Source organism: Protopterus annectens, chromosome 9.part0, assembly GCF_019279795.1.
Source record: "Protopterus annectens isolate FY-2018-M chromosome 9.part0, PAN1.0, whole genome shotgun sequence".
Classification (NCBI taxonomy): domain Eukaryota; kingdom Metazoa; phylum Chordata; order Ceratodontiformes; family Protopteridae; genus Protopterus; species Protopterus annectens.
The window spans coordinates 881,831,467-881,854,167 of NC_056743.1; the positions used below are offsets into that span (position 1 = coordinate 881,831,467).

At 37.5% G+C, this 22,701-nt stretch overlaps 1 protein-coding gene across 5 annotated transcripts in view; it reads left to right on the top strand.

The window, feature by feature from the left end:
• Window positions 1–22,701, top strand: part of ARHGAP9 (Rho GTPase activating protein 9) — a 1,328,608-nt gene that overhangs the window by 1,079,297 nt on the left and 226,610 nt on the right. For all 5 annotated transcript variants that reach the window (XM_044083613.1, XM_044083614.1, XM_044083615.1 and 2 more), the window contains 2 exons: window positions 8,078–8,176; window positions 13,208–13,306. In XM_044083613.1, the coding sequence (XP_043939548.1) occupies window positions 8,078–8,176; window positions 13,208–13,306 (198 nt within the window). The remainder of the gene's footprint in view (window positions 1–8,077; window positions 8,177–13,207; window positions 13,307–22,701) is intronic.

The following is a 22,701-nucleotide window of genomic DNA, read 5'->3' on the forward strand; positions in this document are numbered from 1 at the left end:
AAAATGAAACACCTCTGTAGGTGTTAGCTGCCATTTGCATAAATAAACCACATTTTCCTTAATTATCTCTGTAAAAAATACCCACTGCTATCACAACAAAATAAATTGAGTGGAATTTACAAAGCTAGTCCTGTCAAGTATGCACAAGCAGCAAAATTAAACATAGTATGTCCATGTATGCATAAGAACCAAATTGAAACATTACCCACAGTGACCCCCTTCAGTAGTATGTCCGAGTAGAGACAAGCACCAAAATGAAGCATTTGCCAAGAGACCCATTCAGTAGTATGTGCAAGTGAAAATCTGGTTTGAAAATCAAATTTACTGACTACAACGCAGAACACATATGGTTTGTGTCTTTCCAGAGTGAACTACCTAAAAGAGATGGCTAGAATTAGCGAGTAAATGCAAAGGCATATACAACAGGTAAAGGCAGAATAATCTAAAGAAAAGACTGAATACACTATACAATTAAATTTACCATAACACTCCCTGGTAAAAATCAGTAAACTAATACAATCTGCAAGAGAGACAGAAATATTGAGTTTTTTTTTTTTTACAAAACTATAATTTTAATACAACTGTTAGGATGTATGTACATGATTTGTCAACACTTCCGGTTATAATTATGTACTTTGATTCCAAAAGATAAAAGCATTAACCTTTTGTGTGATTGCATCACCTCTCACAGGAAAAAACACACACAAAGACAAATGTATCTAGAAATAAGGTGATTATCCCGCAGCATATCATAATCGTATTCTCTTTCATCTATTCTCTCTTTGGTAACCTGTCTCACTCGCCCCCTTAGTCTCCCCTCTCTTGCATCCTCTCTGTCTACCTCTGTCATTAATTCTCTCTTGTATGGTCTCCCTCCCTCACTCATTCTCCCACTCTCTCTTGTATCCTTTTTCTTCATCTCTCTTTCATTTTCTCCCTCTCTCTCTCCTTCTCCTTCTGTCATTCATTTACTCACAAACAATGGGTTACAACCACTGGCAACACCCCCAAGTAGGGAACAAGACCCCAAAAATGTATATATAAGACCTCCACAGCTGCACAAACACAGAGAAGAGAAAATCCTCACAACAAAAGAATCACTGCCAGTGCACACTAAGAAACCACACAGGCAGTGATTTGCTATGGAAAGCAGTAACTGCAGAGCTCAGCACTGGACAGGTGATCTCCATGGGTTGAGACCTTATCAGGTAAGCAACTGACAAGGTAAAGGAATGATGTTTTCTTTATATAAATACAAATCTATGCCAGCTATTACTTTGGAAAAGAGTCATTATTGGTTTATAGCACTTCTCTGAACTCAGCAAGACAGTCTCAAGATATAAAAGCAAAGGCAGTGGCTAAAAAAAATTTGCTGTCTAGCTTGCTAAGTCATGCAGGATGAGACTAATTCCTTTCTGAAGTAATGAGAAGCAATGAATAGAAAAATTATAAGGACTTTCAAGATATGTGACAAGGAAACAGAAATGAAGGAAAGAAAAGAAAGGTGGTGAAAGTCTCTGCACATTAAACACCATTTAAGTAATCTACAGGGAGAAAACATAACTCTGGAATGATAATAATTAGACTGGAGGAGGACATTTTCCTTAAAACATGCTTGATGCATAATAAAACTAGAAACAATAACTAGGAGCAACGCAATGAAGGGCATAAAAACTTCTGTTCCAGGTTACGTGGGTTAAAGACGTTTCAAAAACCAGTCCACAGATCTCGAAGTAGATAAAACGTAAAATCAGTTTAATTGAGTGCACATAGAACTTCAGTTAGCACTTTCGCTTCACAGCTTCATCATGTTTCTAGTTTTATTCTGCTGTGCTTTTTACTAGGGGCATTAACTCCTCGTGGATCTATTTTTTCAACTTTAATGCTTGATGCATACACTTACCAATGCATACAGTAACATTACCAGCTAGCAATAATGAGCAAGCTTTTCAATGTGGAACTGTGAGGAGCAAGGAATTTTTAAGACTCAAAACGAGGAACCTTACCATACCTCTCAGTCTCTTAGCACAAAAAATCTGGACAAACCCCCAAAACTAGGGACAAATTTTAAATATTGCACTTTTTTGGAGGATATGAAGTTGTTCTTCTTTCGGCTTTTCCCGGTTAGGGGTCGCCACAGTGGAACTCTGGTCTGCTAATGATTGGCAGTAGATTTTTACAGTGCCATGGTGCCAGCTCGACGCCCAACCTTCACCGAAGGCACGCCCATTCTACGCATGTCTTTCGAATGCCACTCGACCATGGGGAGGACATGCAGACTCCACACAGAAGGCGCTCCAGCTGAGAAGTCTGAAACTCAAATGTATGTAATTATTTAGTGAATTCAGTCCTCATTGATTTGCCACAAAAATTCTGAATATCACAAATTTTATGAGGACTGAACCAAAAATATGAGTTAAAATTCTTGGCATTCTGCGAAAATCTGGAGGTTCAGAGGTATGAACGTTACTCATAATTAATCACATACACTTGAGAAGTATGAGGATTCCCCAGTAAACCAATATAAAGACAAATAAATAATATAACATGTAAATAACATAAAACATGTCAGTAAAATGACATACAAAAAACAGCCACTATTTTTACCAAACTTGAACTAATATTTAGTGATGAACTTCATATTAGAGACATAAACAGTAATAGCAAGTCCAATACACAACAAGTTTACAAGAACAATGTTTAAATGTTGTCCCTATTTTTGGATCTTTACCCCCCCCCCCCATTATTTTTGGTTCTGTCCAGATTTCTTTCGCTAAGAGTTTGAGAAGTATTAAAGGTGGCAACACTAGTATATTATCCATATTACATAACAAATACATTTCTCTCCTTGCAACAGCAAGTCACAAGATACGGTCCAAAATCAGAGTTAAACAGACGTTCAAAACTAAAATCCTAGATTGGAAGCAGTGGAAACAATAACCAACAAAATAAACACATTCAAGAAAACTAATGGCTACTGAAGAAAACTACCAGAATTGTTACCAATACAGCTTACCTGAATACAGCTTACCTCAGAAATAAATAGGAATTACTAGCTACCAGTCCTTAACATTTTCTAAAAGAAGTTAAATCTTCAACTGGAGGAATAGCAGATACTATCAGTATTTGTAATTTGTAAATTAGTATTAATGCTTTCTAATATAAATCATTCAGGACCTAGCCAAAACCTTCAACCAAGTAAAACCACCCATCTCCAATTATAATTGATAACAGGAACAACTCACTCAATCTCTTCAGTTATACACATTAGCAAAATATAGGCCAGCATTCTATTTCAGGCATTTTACTACAAAAGAAGTTAAAAAAACTCTTCTTAACCTGAACAAAAAGCAATTAGTAAGGTAAATAAACTTCATACATATTTTCTCAAAATGGTAGCAGCCCGTATTGCTAAACCATTAACCCATATCTTTAACCTCTCATTAATCTCCATTTTCTTTCCAACAGCCTTCAAACATGTCCTCATACTACTTACCAAACCTCCAAAACCAAAATGTTGAAGACTATAGACCTCTAACAAATCTTTGTCCTTTAACAAAAATCTCTGAAAAGTTAATACTCTATAAACAAATTTTCAATCACATTAATAAATGTGCCCTTCTTAGTTATATACAATACGGATTCAGAAACTTCATTAGCATTCTACCACTAGCGTCATTTTTAACAATATGGATGATTACAAGCTGACAGGTGACCTTTACAGAGATATGACAAGAGTTGTTGAAATTCTCAATCACAACTTTCTCCACTATGTACTTAGTACATTCAGTTTTTGCTCACCATCTATAAAATGGTTTGAAAGCTATTTACAAAATAGAACATTCTAAGTACTAGCAGGCAACTTACTGTCTACCCATGATACCATTACAAAAGGTGCCTCACAAGGATCTATATTTATTCATACATTGCCACAGACTTATCCCAAGTCAATATTGTCACATATGATGATAATCTGGTGCTGCTGCTGTTGGAATTGAGTAGAGACTCCAGCACCCAGCAGCAAAAAATCCAAACTAGTTTTACAAGGATCTGTCAATGGACAAATGAAAATATGCTGCTTATTAAGCCCAGACAATAAACCATTCTGGTCTTTGGCACCTCCAAAAAAAACTTCCCAAAACTCTGCACCTAACAATAACTGACACATCGGGCAATATGCCGCCCGCAGTATCACAGCAGAAATATCTAGGGATCACATTAGACACTATACTCTCATTAACAAACCACATGGATAATATTATCATCAAACCCCTTAAACAGATAAAGTAAGTGCTCCCATCTCCTCATCCCAACAAATGCAAAATGATAGCTAGAAACGTACTTGTCCAAAAATTGAGTATGGGCTTCCTTTAACAATTCTTCACTCTACCACAAATATGCTAAACTTACAAACTACTATTAATAAGATATGTAAACTTTTCTCTACTTGCAAAACCAAGTAGCCACCATTGTCTACTTCTCTGATAATTTAAGTGTCTACTCAGGAAAGAAAGAGCAACCTTCGTACTAGGTTCACAGCTACACAAATTCAAACTATGAATAACACAACCAAACAATTCCATGAAAGATATTCAGGAAGAGGGTTTACACTCATTATACCATGTTTTAAAACATGCCCAAACGCTCTATAAAAAATCTACAGCTTTAAACAGGACACGAGTCTTAAAATGTGTAAGTCTGACTACCACAGCTATGGGAATGCCACATGGAATGGGATGTGAAATGTCTCGTTTTCAGTAGAGTAGCCTTCCAGTCAACTGCTACCCCAGCTATCCAGAGTTAAGACCCGACAGGAACACCACAACATTCAGTCCTGCAAACAACGTACTTCAACGCATAAACAAACATCACAAACTGCCGGTAATAACAAGAGTTAAAGGAAACACTAGTTTACCAAGTGTTCTGGAAGATGTAAAGGTAAAAAAATAAATTACCCGTCCCCGACTACAACACACTTGATCGCCTGCATATTCCAAGGGTGTTTATCTACTTGCTCCTTGTTGTTAGTATCTGACAGGGAGTGAGAAGCTCTACGAACTGTGGAGATGTTGTCTGTTTTTACTACTTTACTAAAATTTGGTTACTGGCAGTTACCGCCCCATGATAAGTTACACCACAGAGGAATGTACTATCTCTTCCAGATCTGGCATCACTTCTGTGAAATGTTGTCTGACAGAGCTGGCAACTGGTCACTAGGTACGTGCGGTGTTGTTTTAGGGCACTTGGCTCACTCCCAGTTTGTACAGTGTTATTTCACACCCAGTATTATAGCTCACAATTGGTAACCACAGAAAATTTGACATCGGCAGACCGGAAAAGCACCTAATGAAAACCGTGTTTGGATGTTTCTTAAAGTTACACACAAAACTGATTTTCGTAGAATGTCCAGATTTTGACTCGTATCTTTGGTCTGTTCCTCATAAAATATGTGGTATTCTGGCAAAACACTGGGATAATCCAAGGACTGAAGTTACCAAATAGTGATGCATTTGAGGGTAGTTATGTATTATTAAAACCACATTCCGAGATATGTGGTTGCGATAATACATAAGTATCGAAGTAAGAAATAACTTAAATAACTTTGAAACTTAGAAATAAGCTAGTCTGCATAAAGCTGAAGGCAACAGAAAATTGTAAAAACAGTGCCTATGGCTGGAATGGCATCAAATAGCTTACCTGAAAAAAAAAAGAAGCTGTTCATTCGAGGGCCAAGCAGAAGGAATAAAGAATTATTAAACTGGGAACCAGGATCCGACAAACCGGTGTAGCTCTGTAACAGCGATCCGTGCAGAAATAAAATAGAGGGTTCCAGTAGCAGGTAAATCTCCAAATATCAGCAAAAAGAAAGGAAATGCCTGCTGCTGGACCCTCTATTTATATGGGGAAAACAAAAGGAAATTAGGTTGGGGTGGAGGTGTTATGCAAGTGGTGGCTTGGATTGCAAGAATCCGATAGGCTATCACCACTTGCTTTATTAACAACTTTAAACGCGTATTTTCACCTGAAAGTTTAATGTGACCAGCATGTAAAAACAAGCTGAATCATAACTTTAAAAAGTAAATTACAACTTCAGTTATGATTTCAGCATGTTTTACATGAAGGTCAACTACAAATCTGCACTGCAGTTTATCGTGCCTGTTGAAGGCACTCGGGGGTAACAGCTTGTAATTCCTATCTTCTCATAGCGACCTCAGATGTAAGCAGAGGTGCTATGAGATGGTATTCGGGGTTAATGAGTTAATCCCCTGTTTCTGTCATTGTGTTTTGATTAGTACCCCATGACTAGATCCAAAGGGATCCCATCCTCCTGCTCATGCTCCCATGCATGCATGTTAGGGATCATGCTAGCAGCAAATTATTAGATGAGGTCCATGATAATGTTTGATAGAAACTACATGGAGTTTTCTACCATCACCTCCTCTCAGTTCCTGCTGCTAGGTATAAACGTTTCTGATTTTACCATATCATTGATTTCCCCAGATAGTCTGTACAATATGACTCATTTTAGGAGTCATCACCATGGCAGATTTTTCTATCTCTTAGTACTGAATCACTGTCTCCTTAGCCACTGGATTACTTACCTGCATATCTTTTCTCATTTTGGAATTTTGGATGCCTTTTTATGAATGTAATCAGGAAAAGCCCACTGTGCACATATATGTTTTTTAGGAGTGACCCAGGAACCCTGGCAAGTTAAGTGACTTGTTTTAAGAGTCTTTTCACTTACACTATGCATTTGGGGTTTGTGAGACTCAGATTTCCTACCATAGACTATCACTCATTGGCAGCACGTTTATGTAATCCACTGAGTCATACTGCCACATACAGGGAAATACTGTTGGACTATGGCACTGCTAATTTATCACACTTTTATTTAGTGAGTATCGATGCCCAAGAATTTCATTATGAAGAGAAGAACATGCTGCTGTATAACTTGCTCTCATTATATTGTATTTTCTGAATGATGTTGATCAAAATTGCTAACAAATGCAGTGTGAGGATGATACAGGGTTCTAAACTGGGACACATCATCTCCTTTCCCATCTGGTTAAGGTGTGGACAGGCTTTCTCGTGTGAATGACCAAAAATAGTGTTGTTTAGCAATTTCAGAGAACAGTGAAGATAGATGCCAGATGATACATTCTGTTTCCCCTCCCTCAATAATGTGAACCTTGATAAAAATTCTTTGTGTATGTGTGGTGTGCTGGCCATCACAGTATGTTTAAAAGAGTAGTCTGTGCCTAGGCTTACATTAACAGTAGCTATCATGCTGATGTATCTAACACTTTTGTAAATTCTCTAGTCTTTCATAACTTGCCACCCAGTTAAAGGAAAGTTGTGGTCATCCTGAAGGACGTAGCGGCTACAAAATGTCTGTTGGCCAGTTTATTTTACTATATCAGTATGAGGTAGGAATTATATCACCTCTGCTTTATTCTGACAGTTATCCTCAGTGCCCCATGTCTAACACCAGAGCTACTGGTCCTCCATTACCCCCAGAATAACACTGAATTTTAACAAGGCCAATGTGGAATCTAACAGTGCCCTAGGGAAGTGGTGTTGTCCTAGCTGCACTTCCCTCCTTTGATTAAGTGGTTTGTCATGGGGGTGGATGTGCAATGGGAGTATGCCTTGCTCCCACCCTTTCTCCTCTTAGACTACACCTTAATTTATACAAACACCAGTCAACACCAGGGGTGTCAAGTGGAATGCCTGTGTAATTATTTCCCACCCTGGCATGGGCACACCACCATTCCTCCCTGCATTCCATCAGATGTCCTTCCAGCTAGTCGAACCTGGATTGCTTGGACAATAGTCAGGAGTTTTGTTAAATAATTTGAACTGTTAAAGGAAATAATTTCTTTAAAAGAAAAGCTGATGCAAAGTATTTTATTTTGAGGCCCTCTAGACATATAGATTGACATCTTTTGTATTTAGATGGCAAATTCTTTGGTCTGTTACTGGGGGAAATGAATATCAATGTCTTAAGAATAGTATGTCTGCTATTAGTGCAGAGATATTAAGTACTGAACAGTGTCAACATTCTTTCCCACAGAAACCAGGAAGCAGTAGGCCAGAGAGCAGTGTGGACCTACGTGGTGCCATTGTGGACTGGTCACGAAGAGACATGACCAGCAAGAAGAATGTGTTTCGTGTAGGTAATCAAGTAGGACTTAAACTAACTAGCAATGTTTGCAAAAGCATTTGTAGTTTCTAGTCATAGTTTGGTTACCTTGCATTGCTTTTTGATGTACTGCACTGTGTGCATATTTATAAAATAAGAAAATAATTTAAAGTGACTGAGGAATACATGCCAGTCTCATGACAATAGAATGTTTGAAAGGCTAGGATTCAAGACAACTGCATGAAGGGCAAAAGCTTGTTGAAAAGTGGTCTTCTGTATTAGGTGACATTCTTTGTGCTACATTTGCAAAATTAGGTGTAAGTTCTACCTTTTAATTTGCTATGTTTCATTCCATTAACAACCGAAAAGCAACTTTCACAAACTGAACTTCTACTTTATTAACCTTATGGGAATAGGGTCACATTTTGGTTGTAATTCTACTCTTTTTCCTTCATTGCAACCAGTCTGCAATCTCAGAGTATATATCTGAGGTTGAATATGACCTGTTTAGATCTGATATAACTGTGTTTTATATATACAACATAAAATAGTTATTCCAAAAATGGAATACTTAAGTAAAGTAGGCCCAATGGCTCAGAGGCAAAGCATCCATTTGTGCTATTGGTGACCCGAGCTTTGGAATAGACTTGGATTACTAGTAGACTCAGACAAAGGGATATACAGTAAAGCAGTTGGTAGCAAGCTGTCCTACCCTGGATGGGGTGGGGTGGGGGGGGGGCAGGCTTAAAAAAATGCCTGTGCGACTTATGGTGTCAACTAGGAAACACTCATGTAGCTACTGACAAGGAGGCAGCAGGGTGTCATGATGCCATTGTCTTAATCTAGGGACTCAGACTGGCTGTCATATAGGCTTCCTATGGGAGTTCTTATTTTCTAGACACTATAAATGAGTCAACTCCCTAAATAGATGGGTCAGCCTACAGAAGGGTTACAGCTGGGTAGCCTGGAAAGCATCATTTGAGATCTTCCAGGGATGTAAGGGTGTGATAGCTGAGGGAGCAAACAGTTGGATATCAATGTGGGGATGGATTGTAAGAGAGAAGAGGAGGGTTGAAGTAAAAAAAAAATGAAATGCTTAAACAAGGGAATTAAAACTCTCATTCATTTCTAAAACAGCATTATTGAGTGCAAGTACAGTAATACATATTTTTTTGTTCCAGGCTGTAGCTTTGGCTAACAGTTGCTTGACACTGCCCCTACTGCTCTGACTTCTAGCCATGGTACTACACATTGGTTCTGGACCCACTGTCAAGAAAGGAAGGTGGGCAGTGAGTTGTACCCTGCTGCTATCCACTAATACTAAGTCCATTAGCAGGGTGAAAAAAGGGGTGGGAAAGTTGGTCTTGGAGGGGAGATGGAGCAGTGTCTGCAGTGTCTGTTGTGCCATCCATACTGCATGCCTGGCTTTTCCCTGGCCTTACCCTCTGACTATGTGATGATGTATCTTTTGTAGGCTGGACAGACAGTATAGCACATAGACAGAGGACATCCCTGCCCTGGGCCTAGGGCAGCCATGCCTCTCTTTCATCATTCTGCCCCTCCCAGCCCAGTGATTGTTCTCTGATCCAGCTTCCATCTTGGCTTCAATTTGCCATGTTATCATACTCTGTCTAACAAGGGTGGGCTCCCTCATCTTCTCTGCATATGCTGTCAAGCACTGAAGCCCATAATCGAACTTAGGTCAACTGGGCTTTAATCAGGATTTTATACCACTACACCTCTGGGTGTAGTGTCTGTAGCGGAATACTTAAGAAAAAAAATTCTCATTTATTTGTGCTGGCCATCACAGTTACTATTACTATGCCCCCACCTTTATCAGGTTTGATGACTCTCATATCCTTATTCATCTTAAATTTACCCAAACCATCCAACTCACCCTTACTAAGATTAGTACTTGAAACATTCATAGGTATATTAATAAAATCAATTTCACATAACTTTTCAAAAGTTATTAAAGGTGGGTGTACAGGCGGGTTGTAAGTACTGGAAATATGTAAGGGGATACTCACGTGTTCAAGAGATTTAAATAAAACATTTAAATTCAGTTTCCTCACAAAATGTCTTAAATCAACAAGGGAATGAGCTATATCAAATGTGTTCAACTTTTCGTCTTTACAAATTGATGTAAATGATTATGACATATTAGCCAAAGGTTTGACGTTTGTCCCTGTTAAAAATTGTGATATAAGGAGGGCATCATAATAATGAATGTGAGTGATTATGAAACACGAATGAGGAAAGTGTTGGATGATGGTGACTCATACAGAAAAATGTCTTTAAATGAATTGAATGGTACTTATAATAGAATTTGGAATGAGCTTAATGACCTGTTCATTGAGGGCTCAATTTCTATTGACGAATTACATTTTTTATCCGTGTCCCATCCAAGGACCCCATGTATTTTTGGTTTACCCAAAATGCATAAGAGTATTCGAGACCCTCCCATGCGTCCAGTTGTGGATGGTTGGGGTTCTATTACTTACCCTTTGGCCAAGTACTTAGAAATTAAATTAAAGCCACTTTTGTTGGATGAATCAAACCTGTGTAGGGACTCCTGGGATTTTTTACAGAGAGTTAATGAATTGGAATTTTTGGAAACTGGGGTCTTTATTACTATAGATGTTAAAGATCTATATACTTCGATCCCCCATGACATTGGGGTAGAATGGCTATGTGAGTATTTATTACAGAAGGGGGTGCCTCAGCCTAGTATTAATGTATATGAACAGTTATTTGATTTGGTATTGAGGAACAATTGTATTTTCTTTAAGAATGAGTTTTTCATCCAGACTGTGGGGGTGGCTGTGGGATCTCCTTGTGGGGGGGGGGCCTATATGCTAATATGGTCTTGCTGCAGTGGGAAAAAAATTTTGTTCAACTCACTTTTTTATTCCCACTGCAGGATGCATGTGCGATTTTTGGATGACATTTTTATCTTTTGGGATGGACCTGAAAATACAATTTTAGAAATTTTAGCTTATATTAATGGTTCAACACCCTTTTTAAGATTTACCCACACAATAGGTTTGGAAGAGATTTCTTATTTAGATATTAGACTCATAAAAGACATACCCACCAAAAAGTTTACATCAGAGATCTTTCAGAAGGAAACATTCCAACAGTTTTTTACACTTTGATAGCTCTCACCCGTATAAGTAGAAGAGGGCAGTAGTGAAGGGGCAGTTTGTTAGGGCTGCCCGGATGGTCTCTTGCTTTAGCACATTTCTAAGTGAATGTGAATTACTAAAGGAAATATTTTTGGAAAGGGACTATCCAGTGAATTTGGTGAATGAGCTAATGGAAGTAGTTAATAAAAGGGAAAGAGGCTTTTTTAAGGCCATTTTGTCTTACAATTGTAATGTGTCGGAACAGGTGAGGGTGATTAGTGAGATGGATGGCTCACTGAATAAAGAGAGCAATATATCAAATACAATTTTTGAGGTACAGAATAATAGTGGTCCAGAAAAAATTAACTTCCGATCAGCATTCATAACAACTTATAACTTGGCAAGTAAACAAATTACAGACATTTTATTTAAAAAATTGGGCCATTGTGTCTTCTTGTAGAGAGATTAGACAATGTGTAGGGGAGAAACCCATCATTGACTAAAGGAAAGGGCAATGTCTTAAAATATTTTTGAAAGTAGTAGTAATAGGCATATGAAGGTCTCTATGAAAAAATGTTCCCTTGTAATTATTGTGATTACATAATGGAAGAATCATCCTTCAGTATAAATGGGATGAAGGTTAGCTTCAATAAAACATGTTCCTGTTATACAGATAAAGTTGTTTATTGTGCTCTCGGTATAAAATGTCCCTGTTTTTACACTGGGAAGACAGAGAGAAGGTTAAAAAAATGTATTTATGAACATTTGTGGGACATCAGACTAAAGAAGGACACTAATGCCCTGGCAAAACATTGCAATGAAGCACCAGCTCATTCTTTTAAATTTACTGGGATTGAACCCTTACAAGTAGATCCGAAGGGCGGCCCATGGTCACTATATCTTGAAAGACAAGAAGCCCTATGGCAACTTAGGACTAATGCAACCCATTGACTTGGCTTAAATGAATCTTTTTCGATTACTTGCATTTTGAAGTTAAAGGCATTGCATAGATAATGTGATATCAGTATTGAATGTGTTTGGATGTCTTTTTTAGGTATATTAGGCTAATAGTTGTAGTATTTTATCTGTTGTGTATTTATATTTTTGTATTTATAAAATTGTTTATTAATGTATGTTTTATATATATTTTTAAAACTTTTTAAGAAGCTTTTTATATATAAAAAGGAACCTTTTCATATATGTATGAATTGCTGCTATATTAGTTTAATATTGTGAATATATTGTGAATGGTTGTGACTTTAAATGTTTCATGTACTGTATAATAATATTAGTGAGGACCATCTTCTGATTGGCTAATGATGCTCTGTATGTTATTTAAATTAATTCATTTACTGACTGTCCTTATCTTGATAAAGTCTCTGATTACAGAGATGAAAGCGCTTGATGAACTTGGATTTTAAATTTAACTTTTTCTTTTTTCCTTTTGTTGCTATAATACAGTATTACAAGTTAATATTCTAATTAATTATTTACTTGGACTCATATCTCTTGGTCACTGCTTAGTGGGATTAACTTGATTATTTAAAGCTAATGAATAATTAAAGATGCATGACTTGGCTTTCTGTAGTTGTAGAAGAGTGTCATCATTTTGTTGAGCCATTAAATGGTATATTGAAACTGTGCCAGGTTAAAACATGCAAAATATTTCTGTTAAGTAGTACTCCATTGTAAAGTTTTGCTGTAAGAAATCATTCAGCATCTAAAATACTTTTAGCATTTTTTTATTCAGAGGTAATTACCTAACATGACAGGAGACAAGCTTTCTAGACTGTACACTGAAAAGATTGTGTTATGGCCTGTAAAAACAATTTAAAGCTTAAAGTGAAGCTGTGTAATTTGTGTTATTGTTTAGAACATACTTATACTCCTTGCTGTCAAACAATGTGTTTATTAACATGTGTCTTTCTTACAGCTCAGGACAGTCACTGGTAATGAGTTCCTTTTGCAGTCAGACAATGACGTGGTCATAAATGAATGGTACCAAACCATAAGGAGTGTCATAGAACGTTTGGTATGTATAAATTAAGGAATATATTCATTTGTAAATGTTTGTTTAGGATGAATCATTGAGTAGAATATTTCATTTTCAGGCACATTCTGATAAGTGGGATGCACAGAATTGTTTAGGGATAAACCTGGCTCTAGATGATTGTCACTGTTGAAGTGACACCCCAACCCCATGTGCAAAGGGTTTTTGAATGGATGGGTGGATGGATGGATGTCCACGTTTTACTTATTTTGAGAATAACATTTTATGTTACAGAAACATAGCCATATTATTTTACTGACGATATAACAAGAATGTTTTAACTTCCTTCTGGGAAACAACTGTGGATGACAGTGTAGGTTTATAGGCCCTGAGACTGACTAGCTGTAGGTCAATGCAAAATAAATCAAAAGCTGTTACTGCTACTCTGCTTTCATGGAACTGCACAGTCTATCACATGATACAGGTGCTTTGCAAAGGTATGGGGTGAGTCCCTCTACCTTCCACCATGCACCTACGACTTTATTCTTATTTCAAAAGTTCATAGAAATTCTGAAAAAGAGAAGTACTTTGCCTGCATATCTTTTCTTTCATGGAGACGTACATTAGTGAAATTGAAAAGTACAGTTAAACTAGTTGCTTTTGCCATACTGTGTGTTGACATTAAGTCTGTATCTCAGAAGCAGGGACTCTGGCTTAGTTGATGTATAGTTTTCATAATGAAACATGAAGCAGGCCGGTATACTGAAAGTGACAAAATGAAGAGCGACAAAGGGTATACTACCAGACAGGCAAACAGTAAGTTATTACTGCCAAACTGTACACCAGTAGAAGTGGCCGCTTGTGCCCATGGCTGTGTGGCTCTTAGACTGTCGGGACTACTGCTGTGTTGTATGACAGCTATTGCTTTGTTATATGATGGTTAATTAGAATCTGTATCATTGTGAGCTGTAACTCTGTGTTCTGTGATGGACTTTTTACATGCATGAGCTGTGGTTGGCTAGTTATTTATGGCCGAGTGACTAGAGTGAACAATCACGAGCCAAGGAAGTCTGATGTCTGCAAGTGTGTGATGATGTGAATCCTGCGTATAACAACAGTGTTTGAATCTTTAGTTTTTCACATTTGATAGGTTAGGCTAGTGGATCGCATGGATCTTTGAAAGCAGAGAGAATGCAGTCTGCCAATCTAGAAGTTACACTTTCATCTGTGATAGTAGTGACTTGGGCTTGACAATGGACTTGTGTAACTAGAGGGTTTACCAGGAAGGACAGATGAGTATTTAAGAAGTGATGACCTCATTGGAGCATGGGAGGAGAGAGTGAAGCCACCCAAAGATGTACAATATAATGGAAGCTGGCCATATGCTGGGCATACTCTAGTGACAGGTATGATCAGAAACGCTGCACAAATTAATGCTGATGCTTGCATCATGACATCAGGGTTTTAAACCTTCCCTTGCTGTGTAGACTGTGACCACAGATGACTTATTCCTACATACCATTTACTGATTTTAGGGGTACAAAGATCTAACCTGCTTACTGGACAAGTACTGTGAAATTATGTTTTTAAGGCAGGGGAAGCTTTTAATGTGAAGGCAGAGTGGGGATATTATAGTGTCTGCAGGAGAAAGACCAAACATACTAGCAAAGAGGTACACATAAAATTAGCAGTTTTGGTCCTCTCTGATTTAAATGAAACAAGACTTAGTAGTTTAAGGTTTAAATCTACTGAATCAAACATAGTTCACCTAAAAAGCACTATTAGAACATGTACAGGGAAAATCTCATAGGGCTTCTAACACAGGTACAAAGTAATTCTCAAGAAGACAAAAGTATGTGGAAGCACTCAGACAAGAAAGCTATACAACTCACATTTCATATCTAGTGTTATGAAAGTCGGTTATTATTATTTATTACATATTAGTAAACTGTCAAGATCCTCCAAAGTTAATAAAGTCCTTTTTACAAAGGATATGCAGGAATACACTCAGAAGGTTTTGACTCATACGTGTACATGGCACATTACAGGATCTTAGGGAGACAACAGTTAACTCTGATGACAGTACAACACATGCTTTTGAGATTGTCAGAAAGTATAGTTCCAGTAAAAGGTATAGATTAGTATTAATCATGAAGCAGTGCACAATGAGGGAAAAGTAATACTGTATATCTCTTTAGAATTGCACTGGGTAAAGGCTAGATACACAGAGTGCTAACAGGTATGAGAGAGGAAGACTCTCCACATTCAGGAGTAGCAGCCAAAGTTAGAGAGAAACAGAGCACCTGTTCTCACAGATGCGTATGATAGTGGAGTGCTGGGGTTGATGGCATCTAAATGAAAAAGTGTAAGCAAAGTTTAGAGAGAAAAAAATAATACATATATATATATATATATATATATATATATATATATATATATATATTGGTTTACAATCAAAATTTCGAATGCCGTCATGCGAACATTGAATGTCGAAAGGCAGTTTGTCAAAGTCTCATAATGGCAATTTGAAATATGTCGAACCTGCAACAGTGAATGCTAGTGTGCATTTGCTGTTGTGAGATTGACACTTTGACTGGAGATCGCACTTTGGTGGGGACTGGGAACTTTTCCCTTTTCCTCACTGTAGTGCAATCTTGGAGTTGTAATATATAAGTAGCAGGGGGTGTGGGGAGTGCAGGGGGGGCTTGCCCCCTGCAAAACGCATGTTGAATGTCACCGGATGTTGAGTAACTTTGAAAAATCGAATTGCTGACATTTTTATGTTTCGGTATTTTGATTGGAAGATGTTAATTTTGACAATGTTTTTCAAGTAAATAATTACTCTCAAAAACTCTTTCAAAATTTTGATAGTAAACCATATATATATATATATATATATATATATGTATGTATGTGTGTGTGTGTGTGTGTGTGTGTGTGTGTATGTGGAAATGGAAAAAGGGAGAAACAATGCAACATTTATGACAATAGGTTACCCATATATTTCATTTATTAATAATGAGTTTGTAAATGCAGGTAGGTAGAACAGACAGAGGCATTTAGGATAACTGGTGAGGTGTTGGAAGTAGCTGTTAGTCTGTTTCATTGTGTCTTTTATCTGTTACCTATGTCATGGGTTATCAGAATGACTGTTTTTAGAAGTATTGGGGAAGATTTGTGGCAAGGCACAGACCACCCCTCAGAAGTCTATGATACCAAATAGATGGATGGCACTTTTAGTTTGTCCTGGTAGCTTAGGTTTTTTAATTATGTGATTTTCTTAGTTAGGAACCTTTGGTGTGTTTTGAGCTGCTTGATATGTCTAGTGAGGTGCATCATTAAGGGGATGTTGTACTTATTAACTGGTCTAATCGATGCTGAATATAAGGGAACAATAACCTCTTTAGATTTGGATGAAATTTCATTGGCAGTTAGATGTCTGCAGTAGAAGGATTTTCTGACTACTGTTGTCACATGATGATCTAAACAGTGGGAATTATCAACCCATATTTCAAGGTCCCTAACAAAATTCTGATTTTGAAGTGGATTTTTGTCTATGCTATTGCTGAGAGGAGGGTTTTTTTTTTTTTTTTTGCGTTTATGCCCATTTTCAGGACACCAGGTGCTTAAAATATAAATTGCTGAAGTGTTTGGGCATCACAGGTGGACTTACCAGTAACTCCCAGCTTGGAATCATCTACAAATTTAGTTAGTCAGAGATGTTGGTTTCAGGGTTTAGAGATCAGAAAACTAAATAAATACTGGGCAGGATAGCTCCTAGCACTGAACCCTGGGAAACAACACTGGTCATCTTCATGCTTTCTGATGAATCAACTGCACCTGCACTCTGTGGGTTCTGTCTTTTAGCCAGTTTGCTATATAAAAGGTCGCAAGAAAACAAATGATGTCAATCACTGTTTTTACATAATTGGCCCTTTTGCTAGGTACAAAATTTAAACCCAATTTTAGTATTTCTAAATCAACATTTGAAAAAACATGATCAGTTAAATTAATAACATTGTAGTTGTCAGTTTGTCCATCTGAAAAAACCTGATCAGTTAAATTAATAACATTGTTGTTATCAGTTTGTCCATCTGTCTGATCAGTTAAGTCTCTTCCCCCGATGATTCGGACCCCAAAAAGGTCCGACTTCTCGTGAAAACTGTCCTGATGTTCGACTGTCCTTTCTTGGGAAAAAAAGAAGATGCTGGTGTCACAGTTGGATTAATCGGACCCACCTTGGGTCTAACAGCTCTGGCTCTTGTACCAGAACCAGATGACTCATTGTCAACATCAACAGGAAACTTGTCAGTGGCAGGAAAGATAACTGGTTCTTTGTCGGTATTTAAACCGACCTCATCCCCCATAGCCAAACTCTCCTGGTCAGCCCCAAGGTTAATATCTTTCTGAGTTTTAGGTGGCCGTTCAAATGGCTCGCTAGCAAAAACCATTTTGTATGTAGGTTTTTTATTGGATTGAAAATTAGACAACTTCTGAGCAAAAGGTTTGTTGTACTTGTTATGAACAGCAAAGTTTTCAAAGGCTGTTTTGTTTTTGTAAGCTAAACTGCCATCATGAGAGTGTCGAGTCCGGAGGCGTCTTTCCATGAGATGGAAACGGTGATTGATCTTCGGAATTTACCATCTACTGCTAAAAACCTCAGGAAGCCTATTTCTGAAAACAAACAGCATCATTGGTCGGGGAGTATTTGGCAGTTTTCTTGACCGTGCGGATAATCCTTTTAGTGGCTCTGGTAGCAGTTACAACGTTTTCGACGATGATGACTTTAACAACAAACGTGAGCATCTTATTAAACTTTTAAAAAGGTACAATTCCATAGATCTAGAGAATTGTTATTTTAACCGGTGTATTGATCTAAAAATAATTCCTAAAGGACTCCGGTTCTTTAAATGTCCAAATGGTGTGTATTTGGGCGATCCAATGTTTGAAACTCTTATCTCTTTCTTTAATGATGCAGGGTTACGCTTTTTGAAATTACTTATTGAAAATAATTTGACAAAAATGAGTGCACTTAAGAACGAAATAGTTAATTTAGAAAACTATTTCAAAGAAAGGTTGGTCGGGGATCAACTCGATCAACTTTTTAGTTCTACAACTAACGATATTGAACAGCACTGTAACGATGTTATTAAAAGAAAGCATATGAAGTTGTCGCGTGACATTTTAGCTTACAAAAACAAAACAGCCTTTGAAAACTTTGCTGTTCATAACAAGTACAACAAACCTTTTGCTCAGAAGTTGTCTAATTTTCAATCCAATAAAAAACCTACATACAAAAAGGTTTTTGCTAGCGAGCCATTTGAACGGCCACCTAAAACTCAGAAAGATATTAACCTTGGGGCTGACCAGGAGAGTTTGGCTATGGGGGATGAGGTCGGATTAAATACCGACAAAGAACCAATTATCTTCTCTGCCACTGACAAGGTTCCTATAGATGTTGACAACGAGTCATCTGGTTCTGGTACAAAAACCAGAGCTGTTAGACCCAAGGTGGGTCCGATTAATCCAACTGTGACATCAGCATCTTCTTCTTCTTTTTTTCCCAAGAAAGGACAGTCGAACATCAGGACAGTTTTCACGAGAAGTCGGACCTTTTTGGGGTCCGAATCATCGGGGGAAGAGACTTAACTGATCAGATAGATGGACAAACTGACAACCACAATGTTATCAATTTAACTGACCAGGTTTTTTCAGATGGACAAACTGACAACTACAATGTTATTAATTTAACTAATCATGTTTTTTCAAATGTTGATTTAGAAATACTAAAATTGGGTTTAAATTTTGTACCTAGCAAAAGGGCCAATTATGTAAAAACAGTGATTGACATCATTTGTTTTCTTGCGACCTTTCATTTTGCTACTTCCATTGGTGCTTTTCTTCAGTTCGTTGTTGTTTGGTGGTGCACTCTTTTTTGTTTCTTGTTACTTTAGTGCAAGCATCATGACGGAAGTAGCTGAGGATCCGTTACTTAATGTAACTATTCACCCTACACCTTCCACCGAAGCAAGTGGTACCAATTTGGGCAATCTTTTAATTGCAGCGTTAACGGAAATCAAAGACTCCTTGAAGTTTCTGGTTACTAAGGCCAATGACTCTGAAACTGCCATCATGAGAGTGTCGAGTCCGGAGGCGTCTTTCCATGAGATGGAAACGGTGATTGATCTTCGGAATTTACCATCTACTGCTAAAAACCTCAGGAAGCCTATTTCTGAAAACAAACAGCAACGCATCATTGGTCGGGGAGTATTTGGCAGTTTTCTTGACCGTGCGGATAATCCTTTTCGTGGCTCTGGTAGCAGTTACGTTTTCGACGATGATGACTTTAACAACAAACGTGAGCATCTTATTAAACTTTTAAAAAGGTACAATTCCATAGATCTAGAGAATTGTTATTTTAACCGGTGTATTGATCTAAAAATAATTCCTAAAGGACTCCGGTTCTTTAAATGTCCAAATGGTGTGTATTTGGGCGATCCAATGTTTGAAACTCTTATCTCTTTCTTTAATGATGCAGGGTTACGCTTTTTGAAATTACTTATTGAAAATAATTTGACAAAAATGAGTGCACTTAAGAACGAAATAGTTAATTTAGAAAACTATTTCAAAGAAAGGTTGGTCGGTGATCAACTCGATCAACTTTTTAGTTCTACAACTAACGATATTGAACAGCACTGTAACGATGTTATTAAAAGAAAGCATATGAAGTTGTCGCGTGACATTTTAGCTTACAAAAACAAAACAGCCTTTGAAAACTTTGCTGTTCATAACAAGTACAACAAACCTTTTGCTCAGAAGTTGTCTAATTTTCAATCCAATAAAAAACCTACATACAAAAAGGTTTTTGCTAGCGAGCCATTTGAACGGCCACCTAAAACTCAGAAAGATATTAACCTTGGGGCTGACCAGGAGAGTTTGGCTATGGGGGATGAGGTCGGATTAAATACCGACAAAGAACCAGTTATCTTCCCTGCCACTGACAAGGTTCCTATAGATGTTGACAACGAGTCATCTGGTTCTGGTACAAAAACCAGAGCTGTTAGACCCAAGGTGGGTCCGATTAATCCAACTGTGACATCAGCATCTTCTTCTTCTTTTTTTCCCAAGAAAGGACAGTCGAACATCAGGACAGTTTTCACGAGAAGTCGGACCTTTTTGGGGTCCGAATCATCGGGGGAAGAGACTTAACTGATCAGATAGATGGACAAACTGACAACCACAATGTTATCAATTTAACTGACCAGGTTTTTTCAGATGGACAAACTGACAACTACAATGTTATTAATTTAACTAATCATGTTTTTTCAAATGTTGATTTAGAAATACTAAAATTGGGTTTAAATTTTGTACCTAGCAAAAGGGCCAATTATGTAAAAACAGTGATTGACATAATTTGTTTTCTTGCGACCTTTCATTTTGCTACTTCCATTGGCGCTTTTCTTCAGTTCGTTGTTGTTTGGTGGTGCACTCTTTTTTGTTTCAGTTTGCTATATATCTTAATATGTTAGGATCTATTTCTAAAGCTTCAAGCTTGCCAACTATACTAGCATGGAAGATGAAGTCAAATGCCTTGCCTAGGTCAAGATACAACATGCAGAAAGCAGGATTAATTTCGATAGCCTGTATTACCATCTGGACGAAGTTTACCAAATTATTAGTTAGGGTCTACCCTTGACAAAGCTGCATTCAAGTCTAATGAGATTTTTAATATCATACTTTATCGGGTCAGTTATAATATATTCCAAGGCTTTGCTGATAAGAGTCGTCAGGTTGATGGGCCAGTAATTCCTTAGGTTTGAGACTTTGAGGTAGGACCATCATTAGGGAGTGACATCGCTACTGTGGTGTGCCAGTCCTCAGGGACAAATCCAGTAGCTAAACATAGGTTAAGCAGTGTGTGGAGTGGCTCAACCAGGGCTTGCTTAATACTGTTTGTGAAACAGCCATATTACATTTTGCAACGGAGGTATTTGCTAATATATTGACAATATCTATTGGGTCAGAATAGGTGGTGCCTTTTGAATAAATTCAGATCAATGTTGAATGTTATTTCTTAACTTGGTAACATAGCTAAAGAACGATTTAAAATTGCTGTTTGCTTCAGATGTTATATCTTTTGTTCATGGGATGCTTTAGTAGATATAATAGTATTTTTTAAGTTTCTAGTAATATTTCTGATATTATCTTTGATATGGATATGAGGGTTTTTGGATCTACTATATAATTTAATATTTCTTTTTTTTGTATTGTAAAGTTTATTTATGTTGTTGGATCACCAAGATGATTTATGTTTGAATTTCTGATTACATTTGTATCTGGTTAAGACTGTCATCTGTATACATTTATTTAACTGGACATAGAATTCCTTTGTGAAGCTACCTGCTATGGCAATGTTAATGGTAGATGTTAAGTGAATTTTGAAATTTCATTACATAATTTGATGAGATTAGTCTGTCTGAAGTCCTTTAATTCTCAGATTTTGGTTGCAGAGGCTTTAGAGATTTTGAAGGTGAATTCCCAAATTAACCAGGGAAGGAAATACCAGTGGAATAGTACATGAAGTGGCTATATTTGTAAGGATCAAGTCAAGGAGATCAATTCTTCTAGTGGGTTTATTAACTTTCTGATCCATGGAGTTTTTCTTAATGAAATCTAAGAACTTCTGGACATATCCTACACTGTAGATATAGGTGCTTCAGTCTATTGAGGGGTTAGTTCAAGTCTTCCAAACTCATGGAGTTTTTCTTAACAAAGAATACTAAGAGTTGCATGCTTTTCATGGGACATATATTGTGTCCTGTAATAGGCTATAAACTGTTAGGTGGTATTGTTTAGTGCAATTCAGAGTTTAATGAGTTCAATTTGTGGGTTTCTGGGAATCTGTTTGGAAGTGACACAGTCCTTAACAAATATGACAACAACAACACAGTTGCCATTGGGCCTGCAGGCAAGGTACAAAGCCTGTGTATGGAAGAGAGCCTCAAGGTTGTGCAATTTGTTGTTATGATTTCTGGGACTGAGCAGAGACACCTTATTGTGATTCAGTTTTGGATTTGAAATGTTTGTTATGTTGGGATGCCCATTAGTTGGTCTCTGTCTAGGAAAGTCACTATTGGTTTAGCAAGGTCTTTAGCCAGTATGGAGGAGCCTTGGTACAAGAAGTGCAGACCATCCTGTGGGACTGCTGAGCACCTCATCCCATGCTGACAGATACCAGATCTCCTTAAAATTACACGAAAAATGAAGCCAAGCTTGATATATGTAGTGTGGTACATCATGAAGGGGATGGGTGATGAAGCCAGTTATCTTTTCTTTGTACACATGCTTTATTCTTGGAGAAGGAAGGATTCCACTCAGGACTAGCTTCGTGCCTGCATTTCTAACATTTATGGAGTGCTCTCACATGCCTCTCTGCT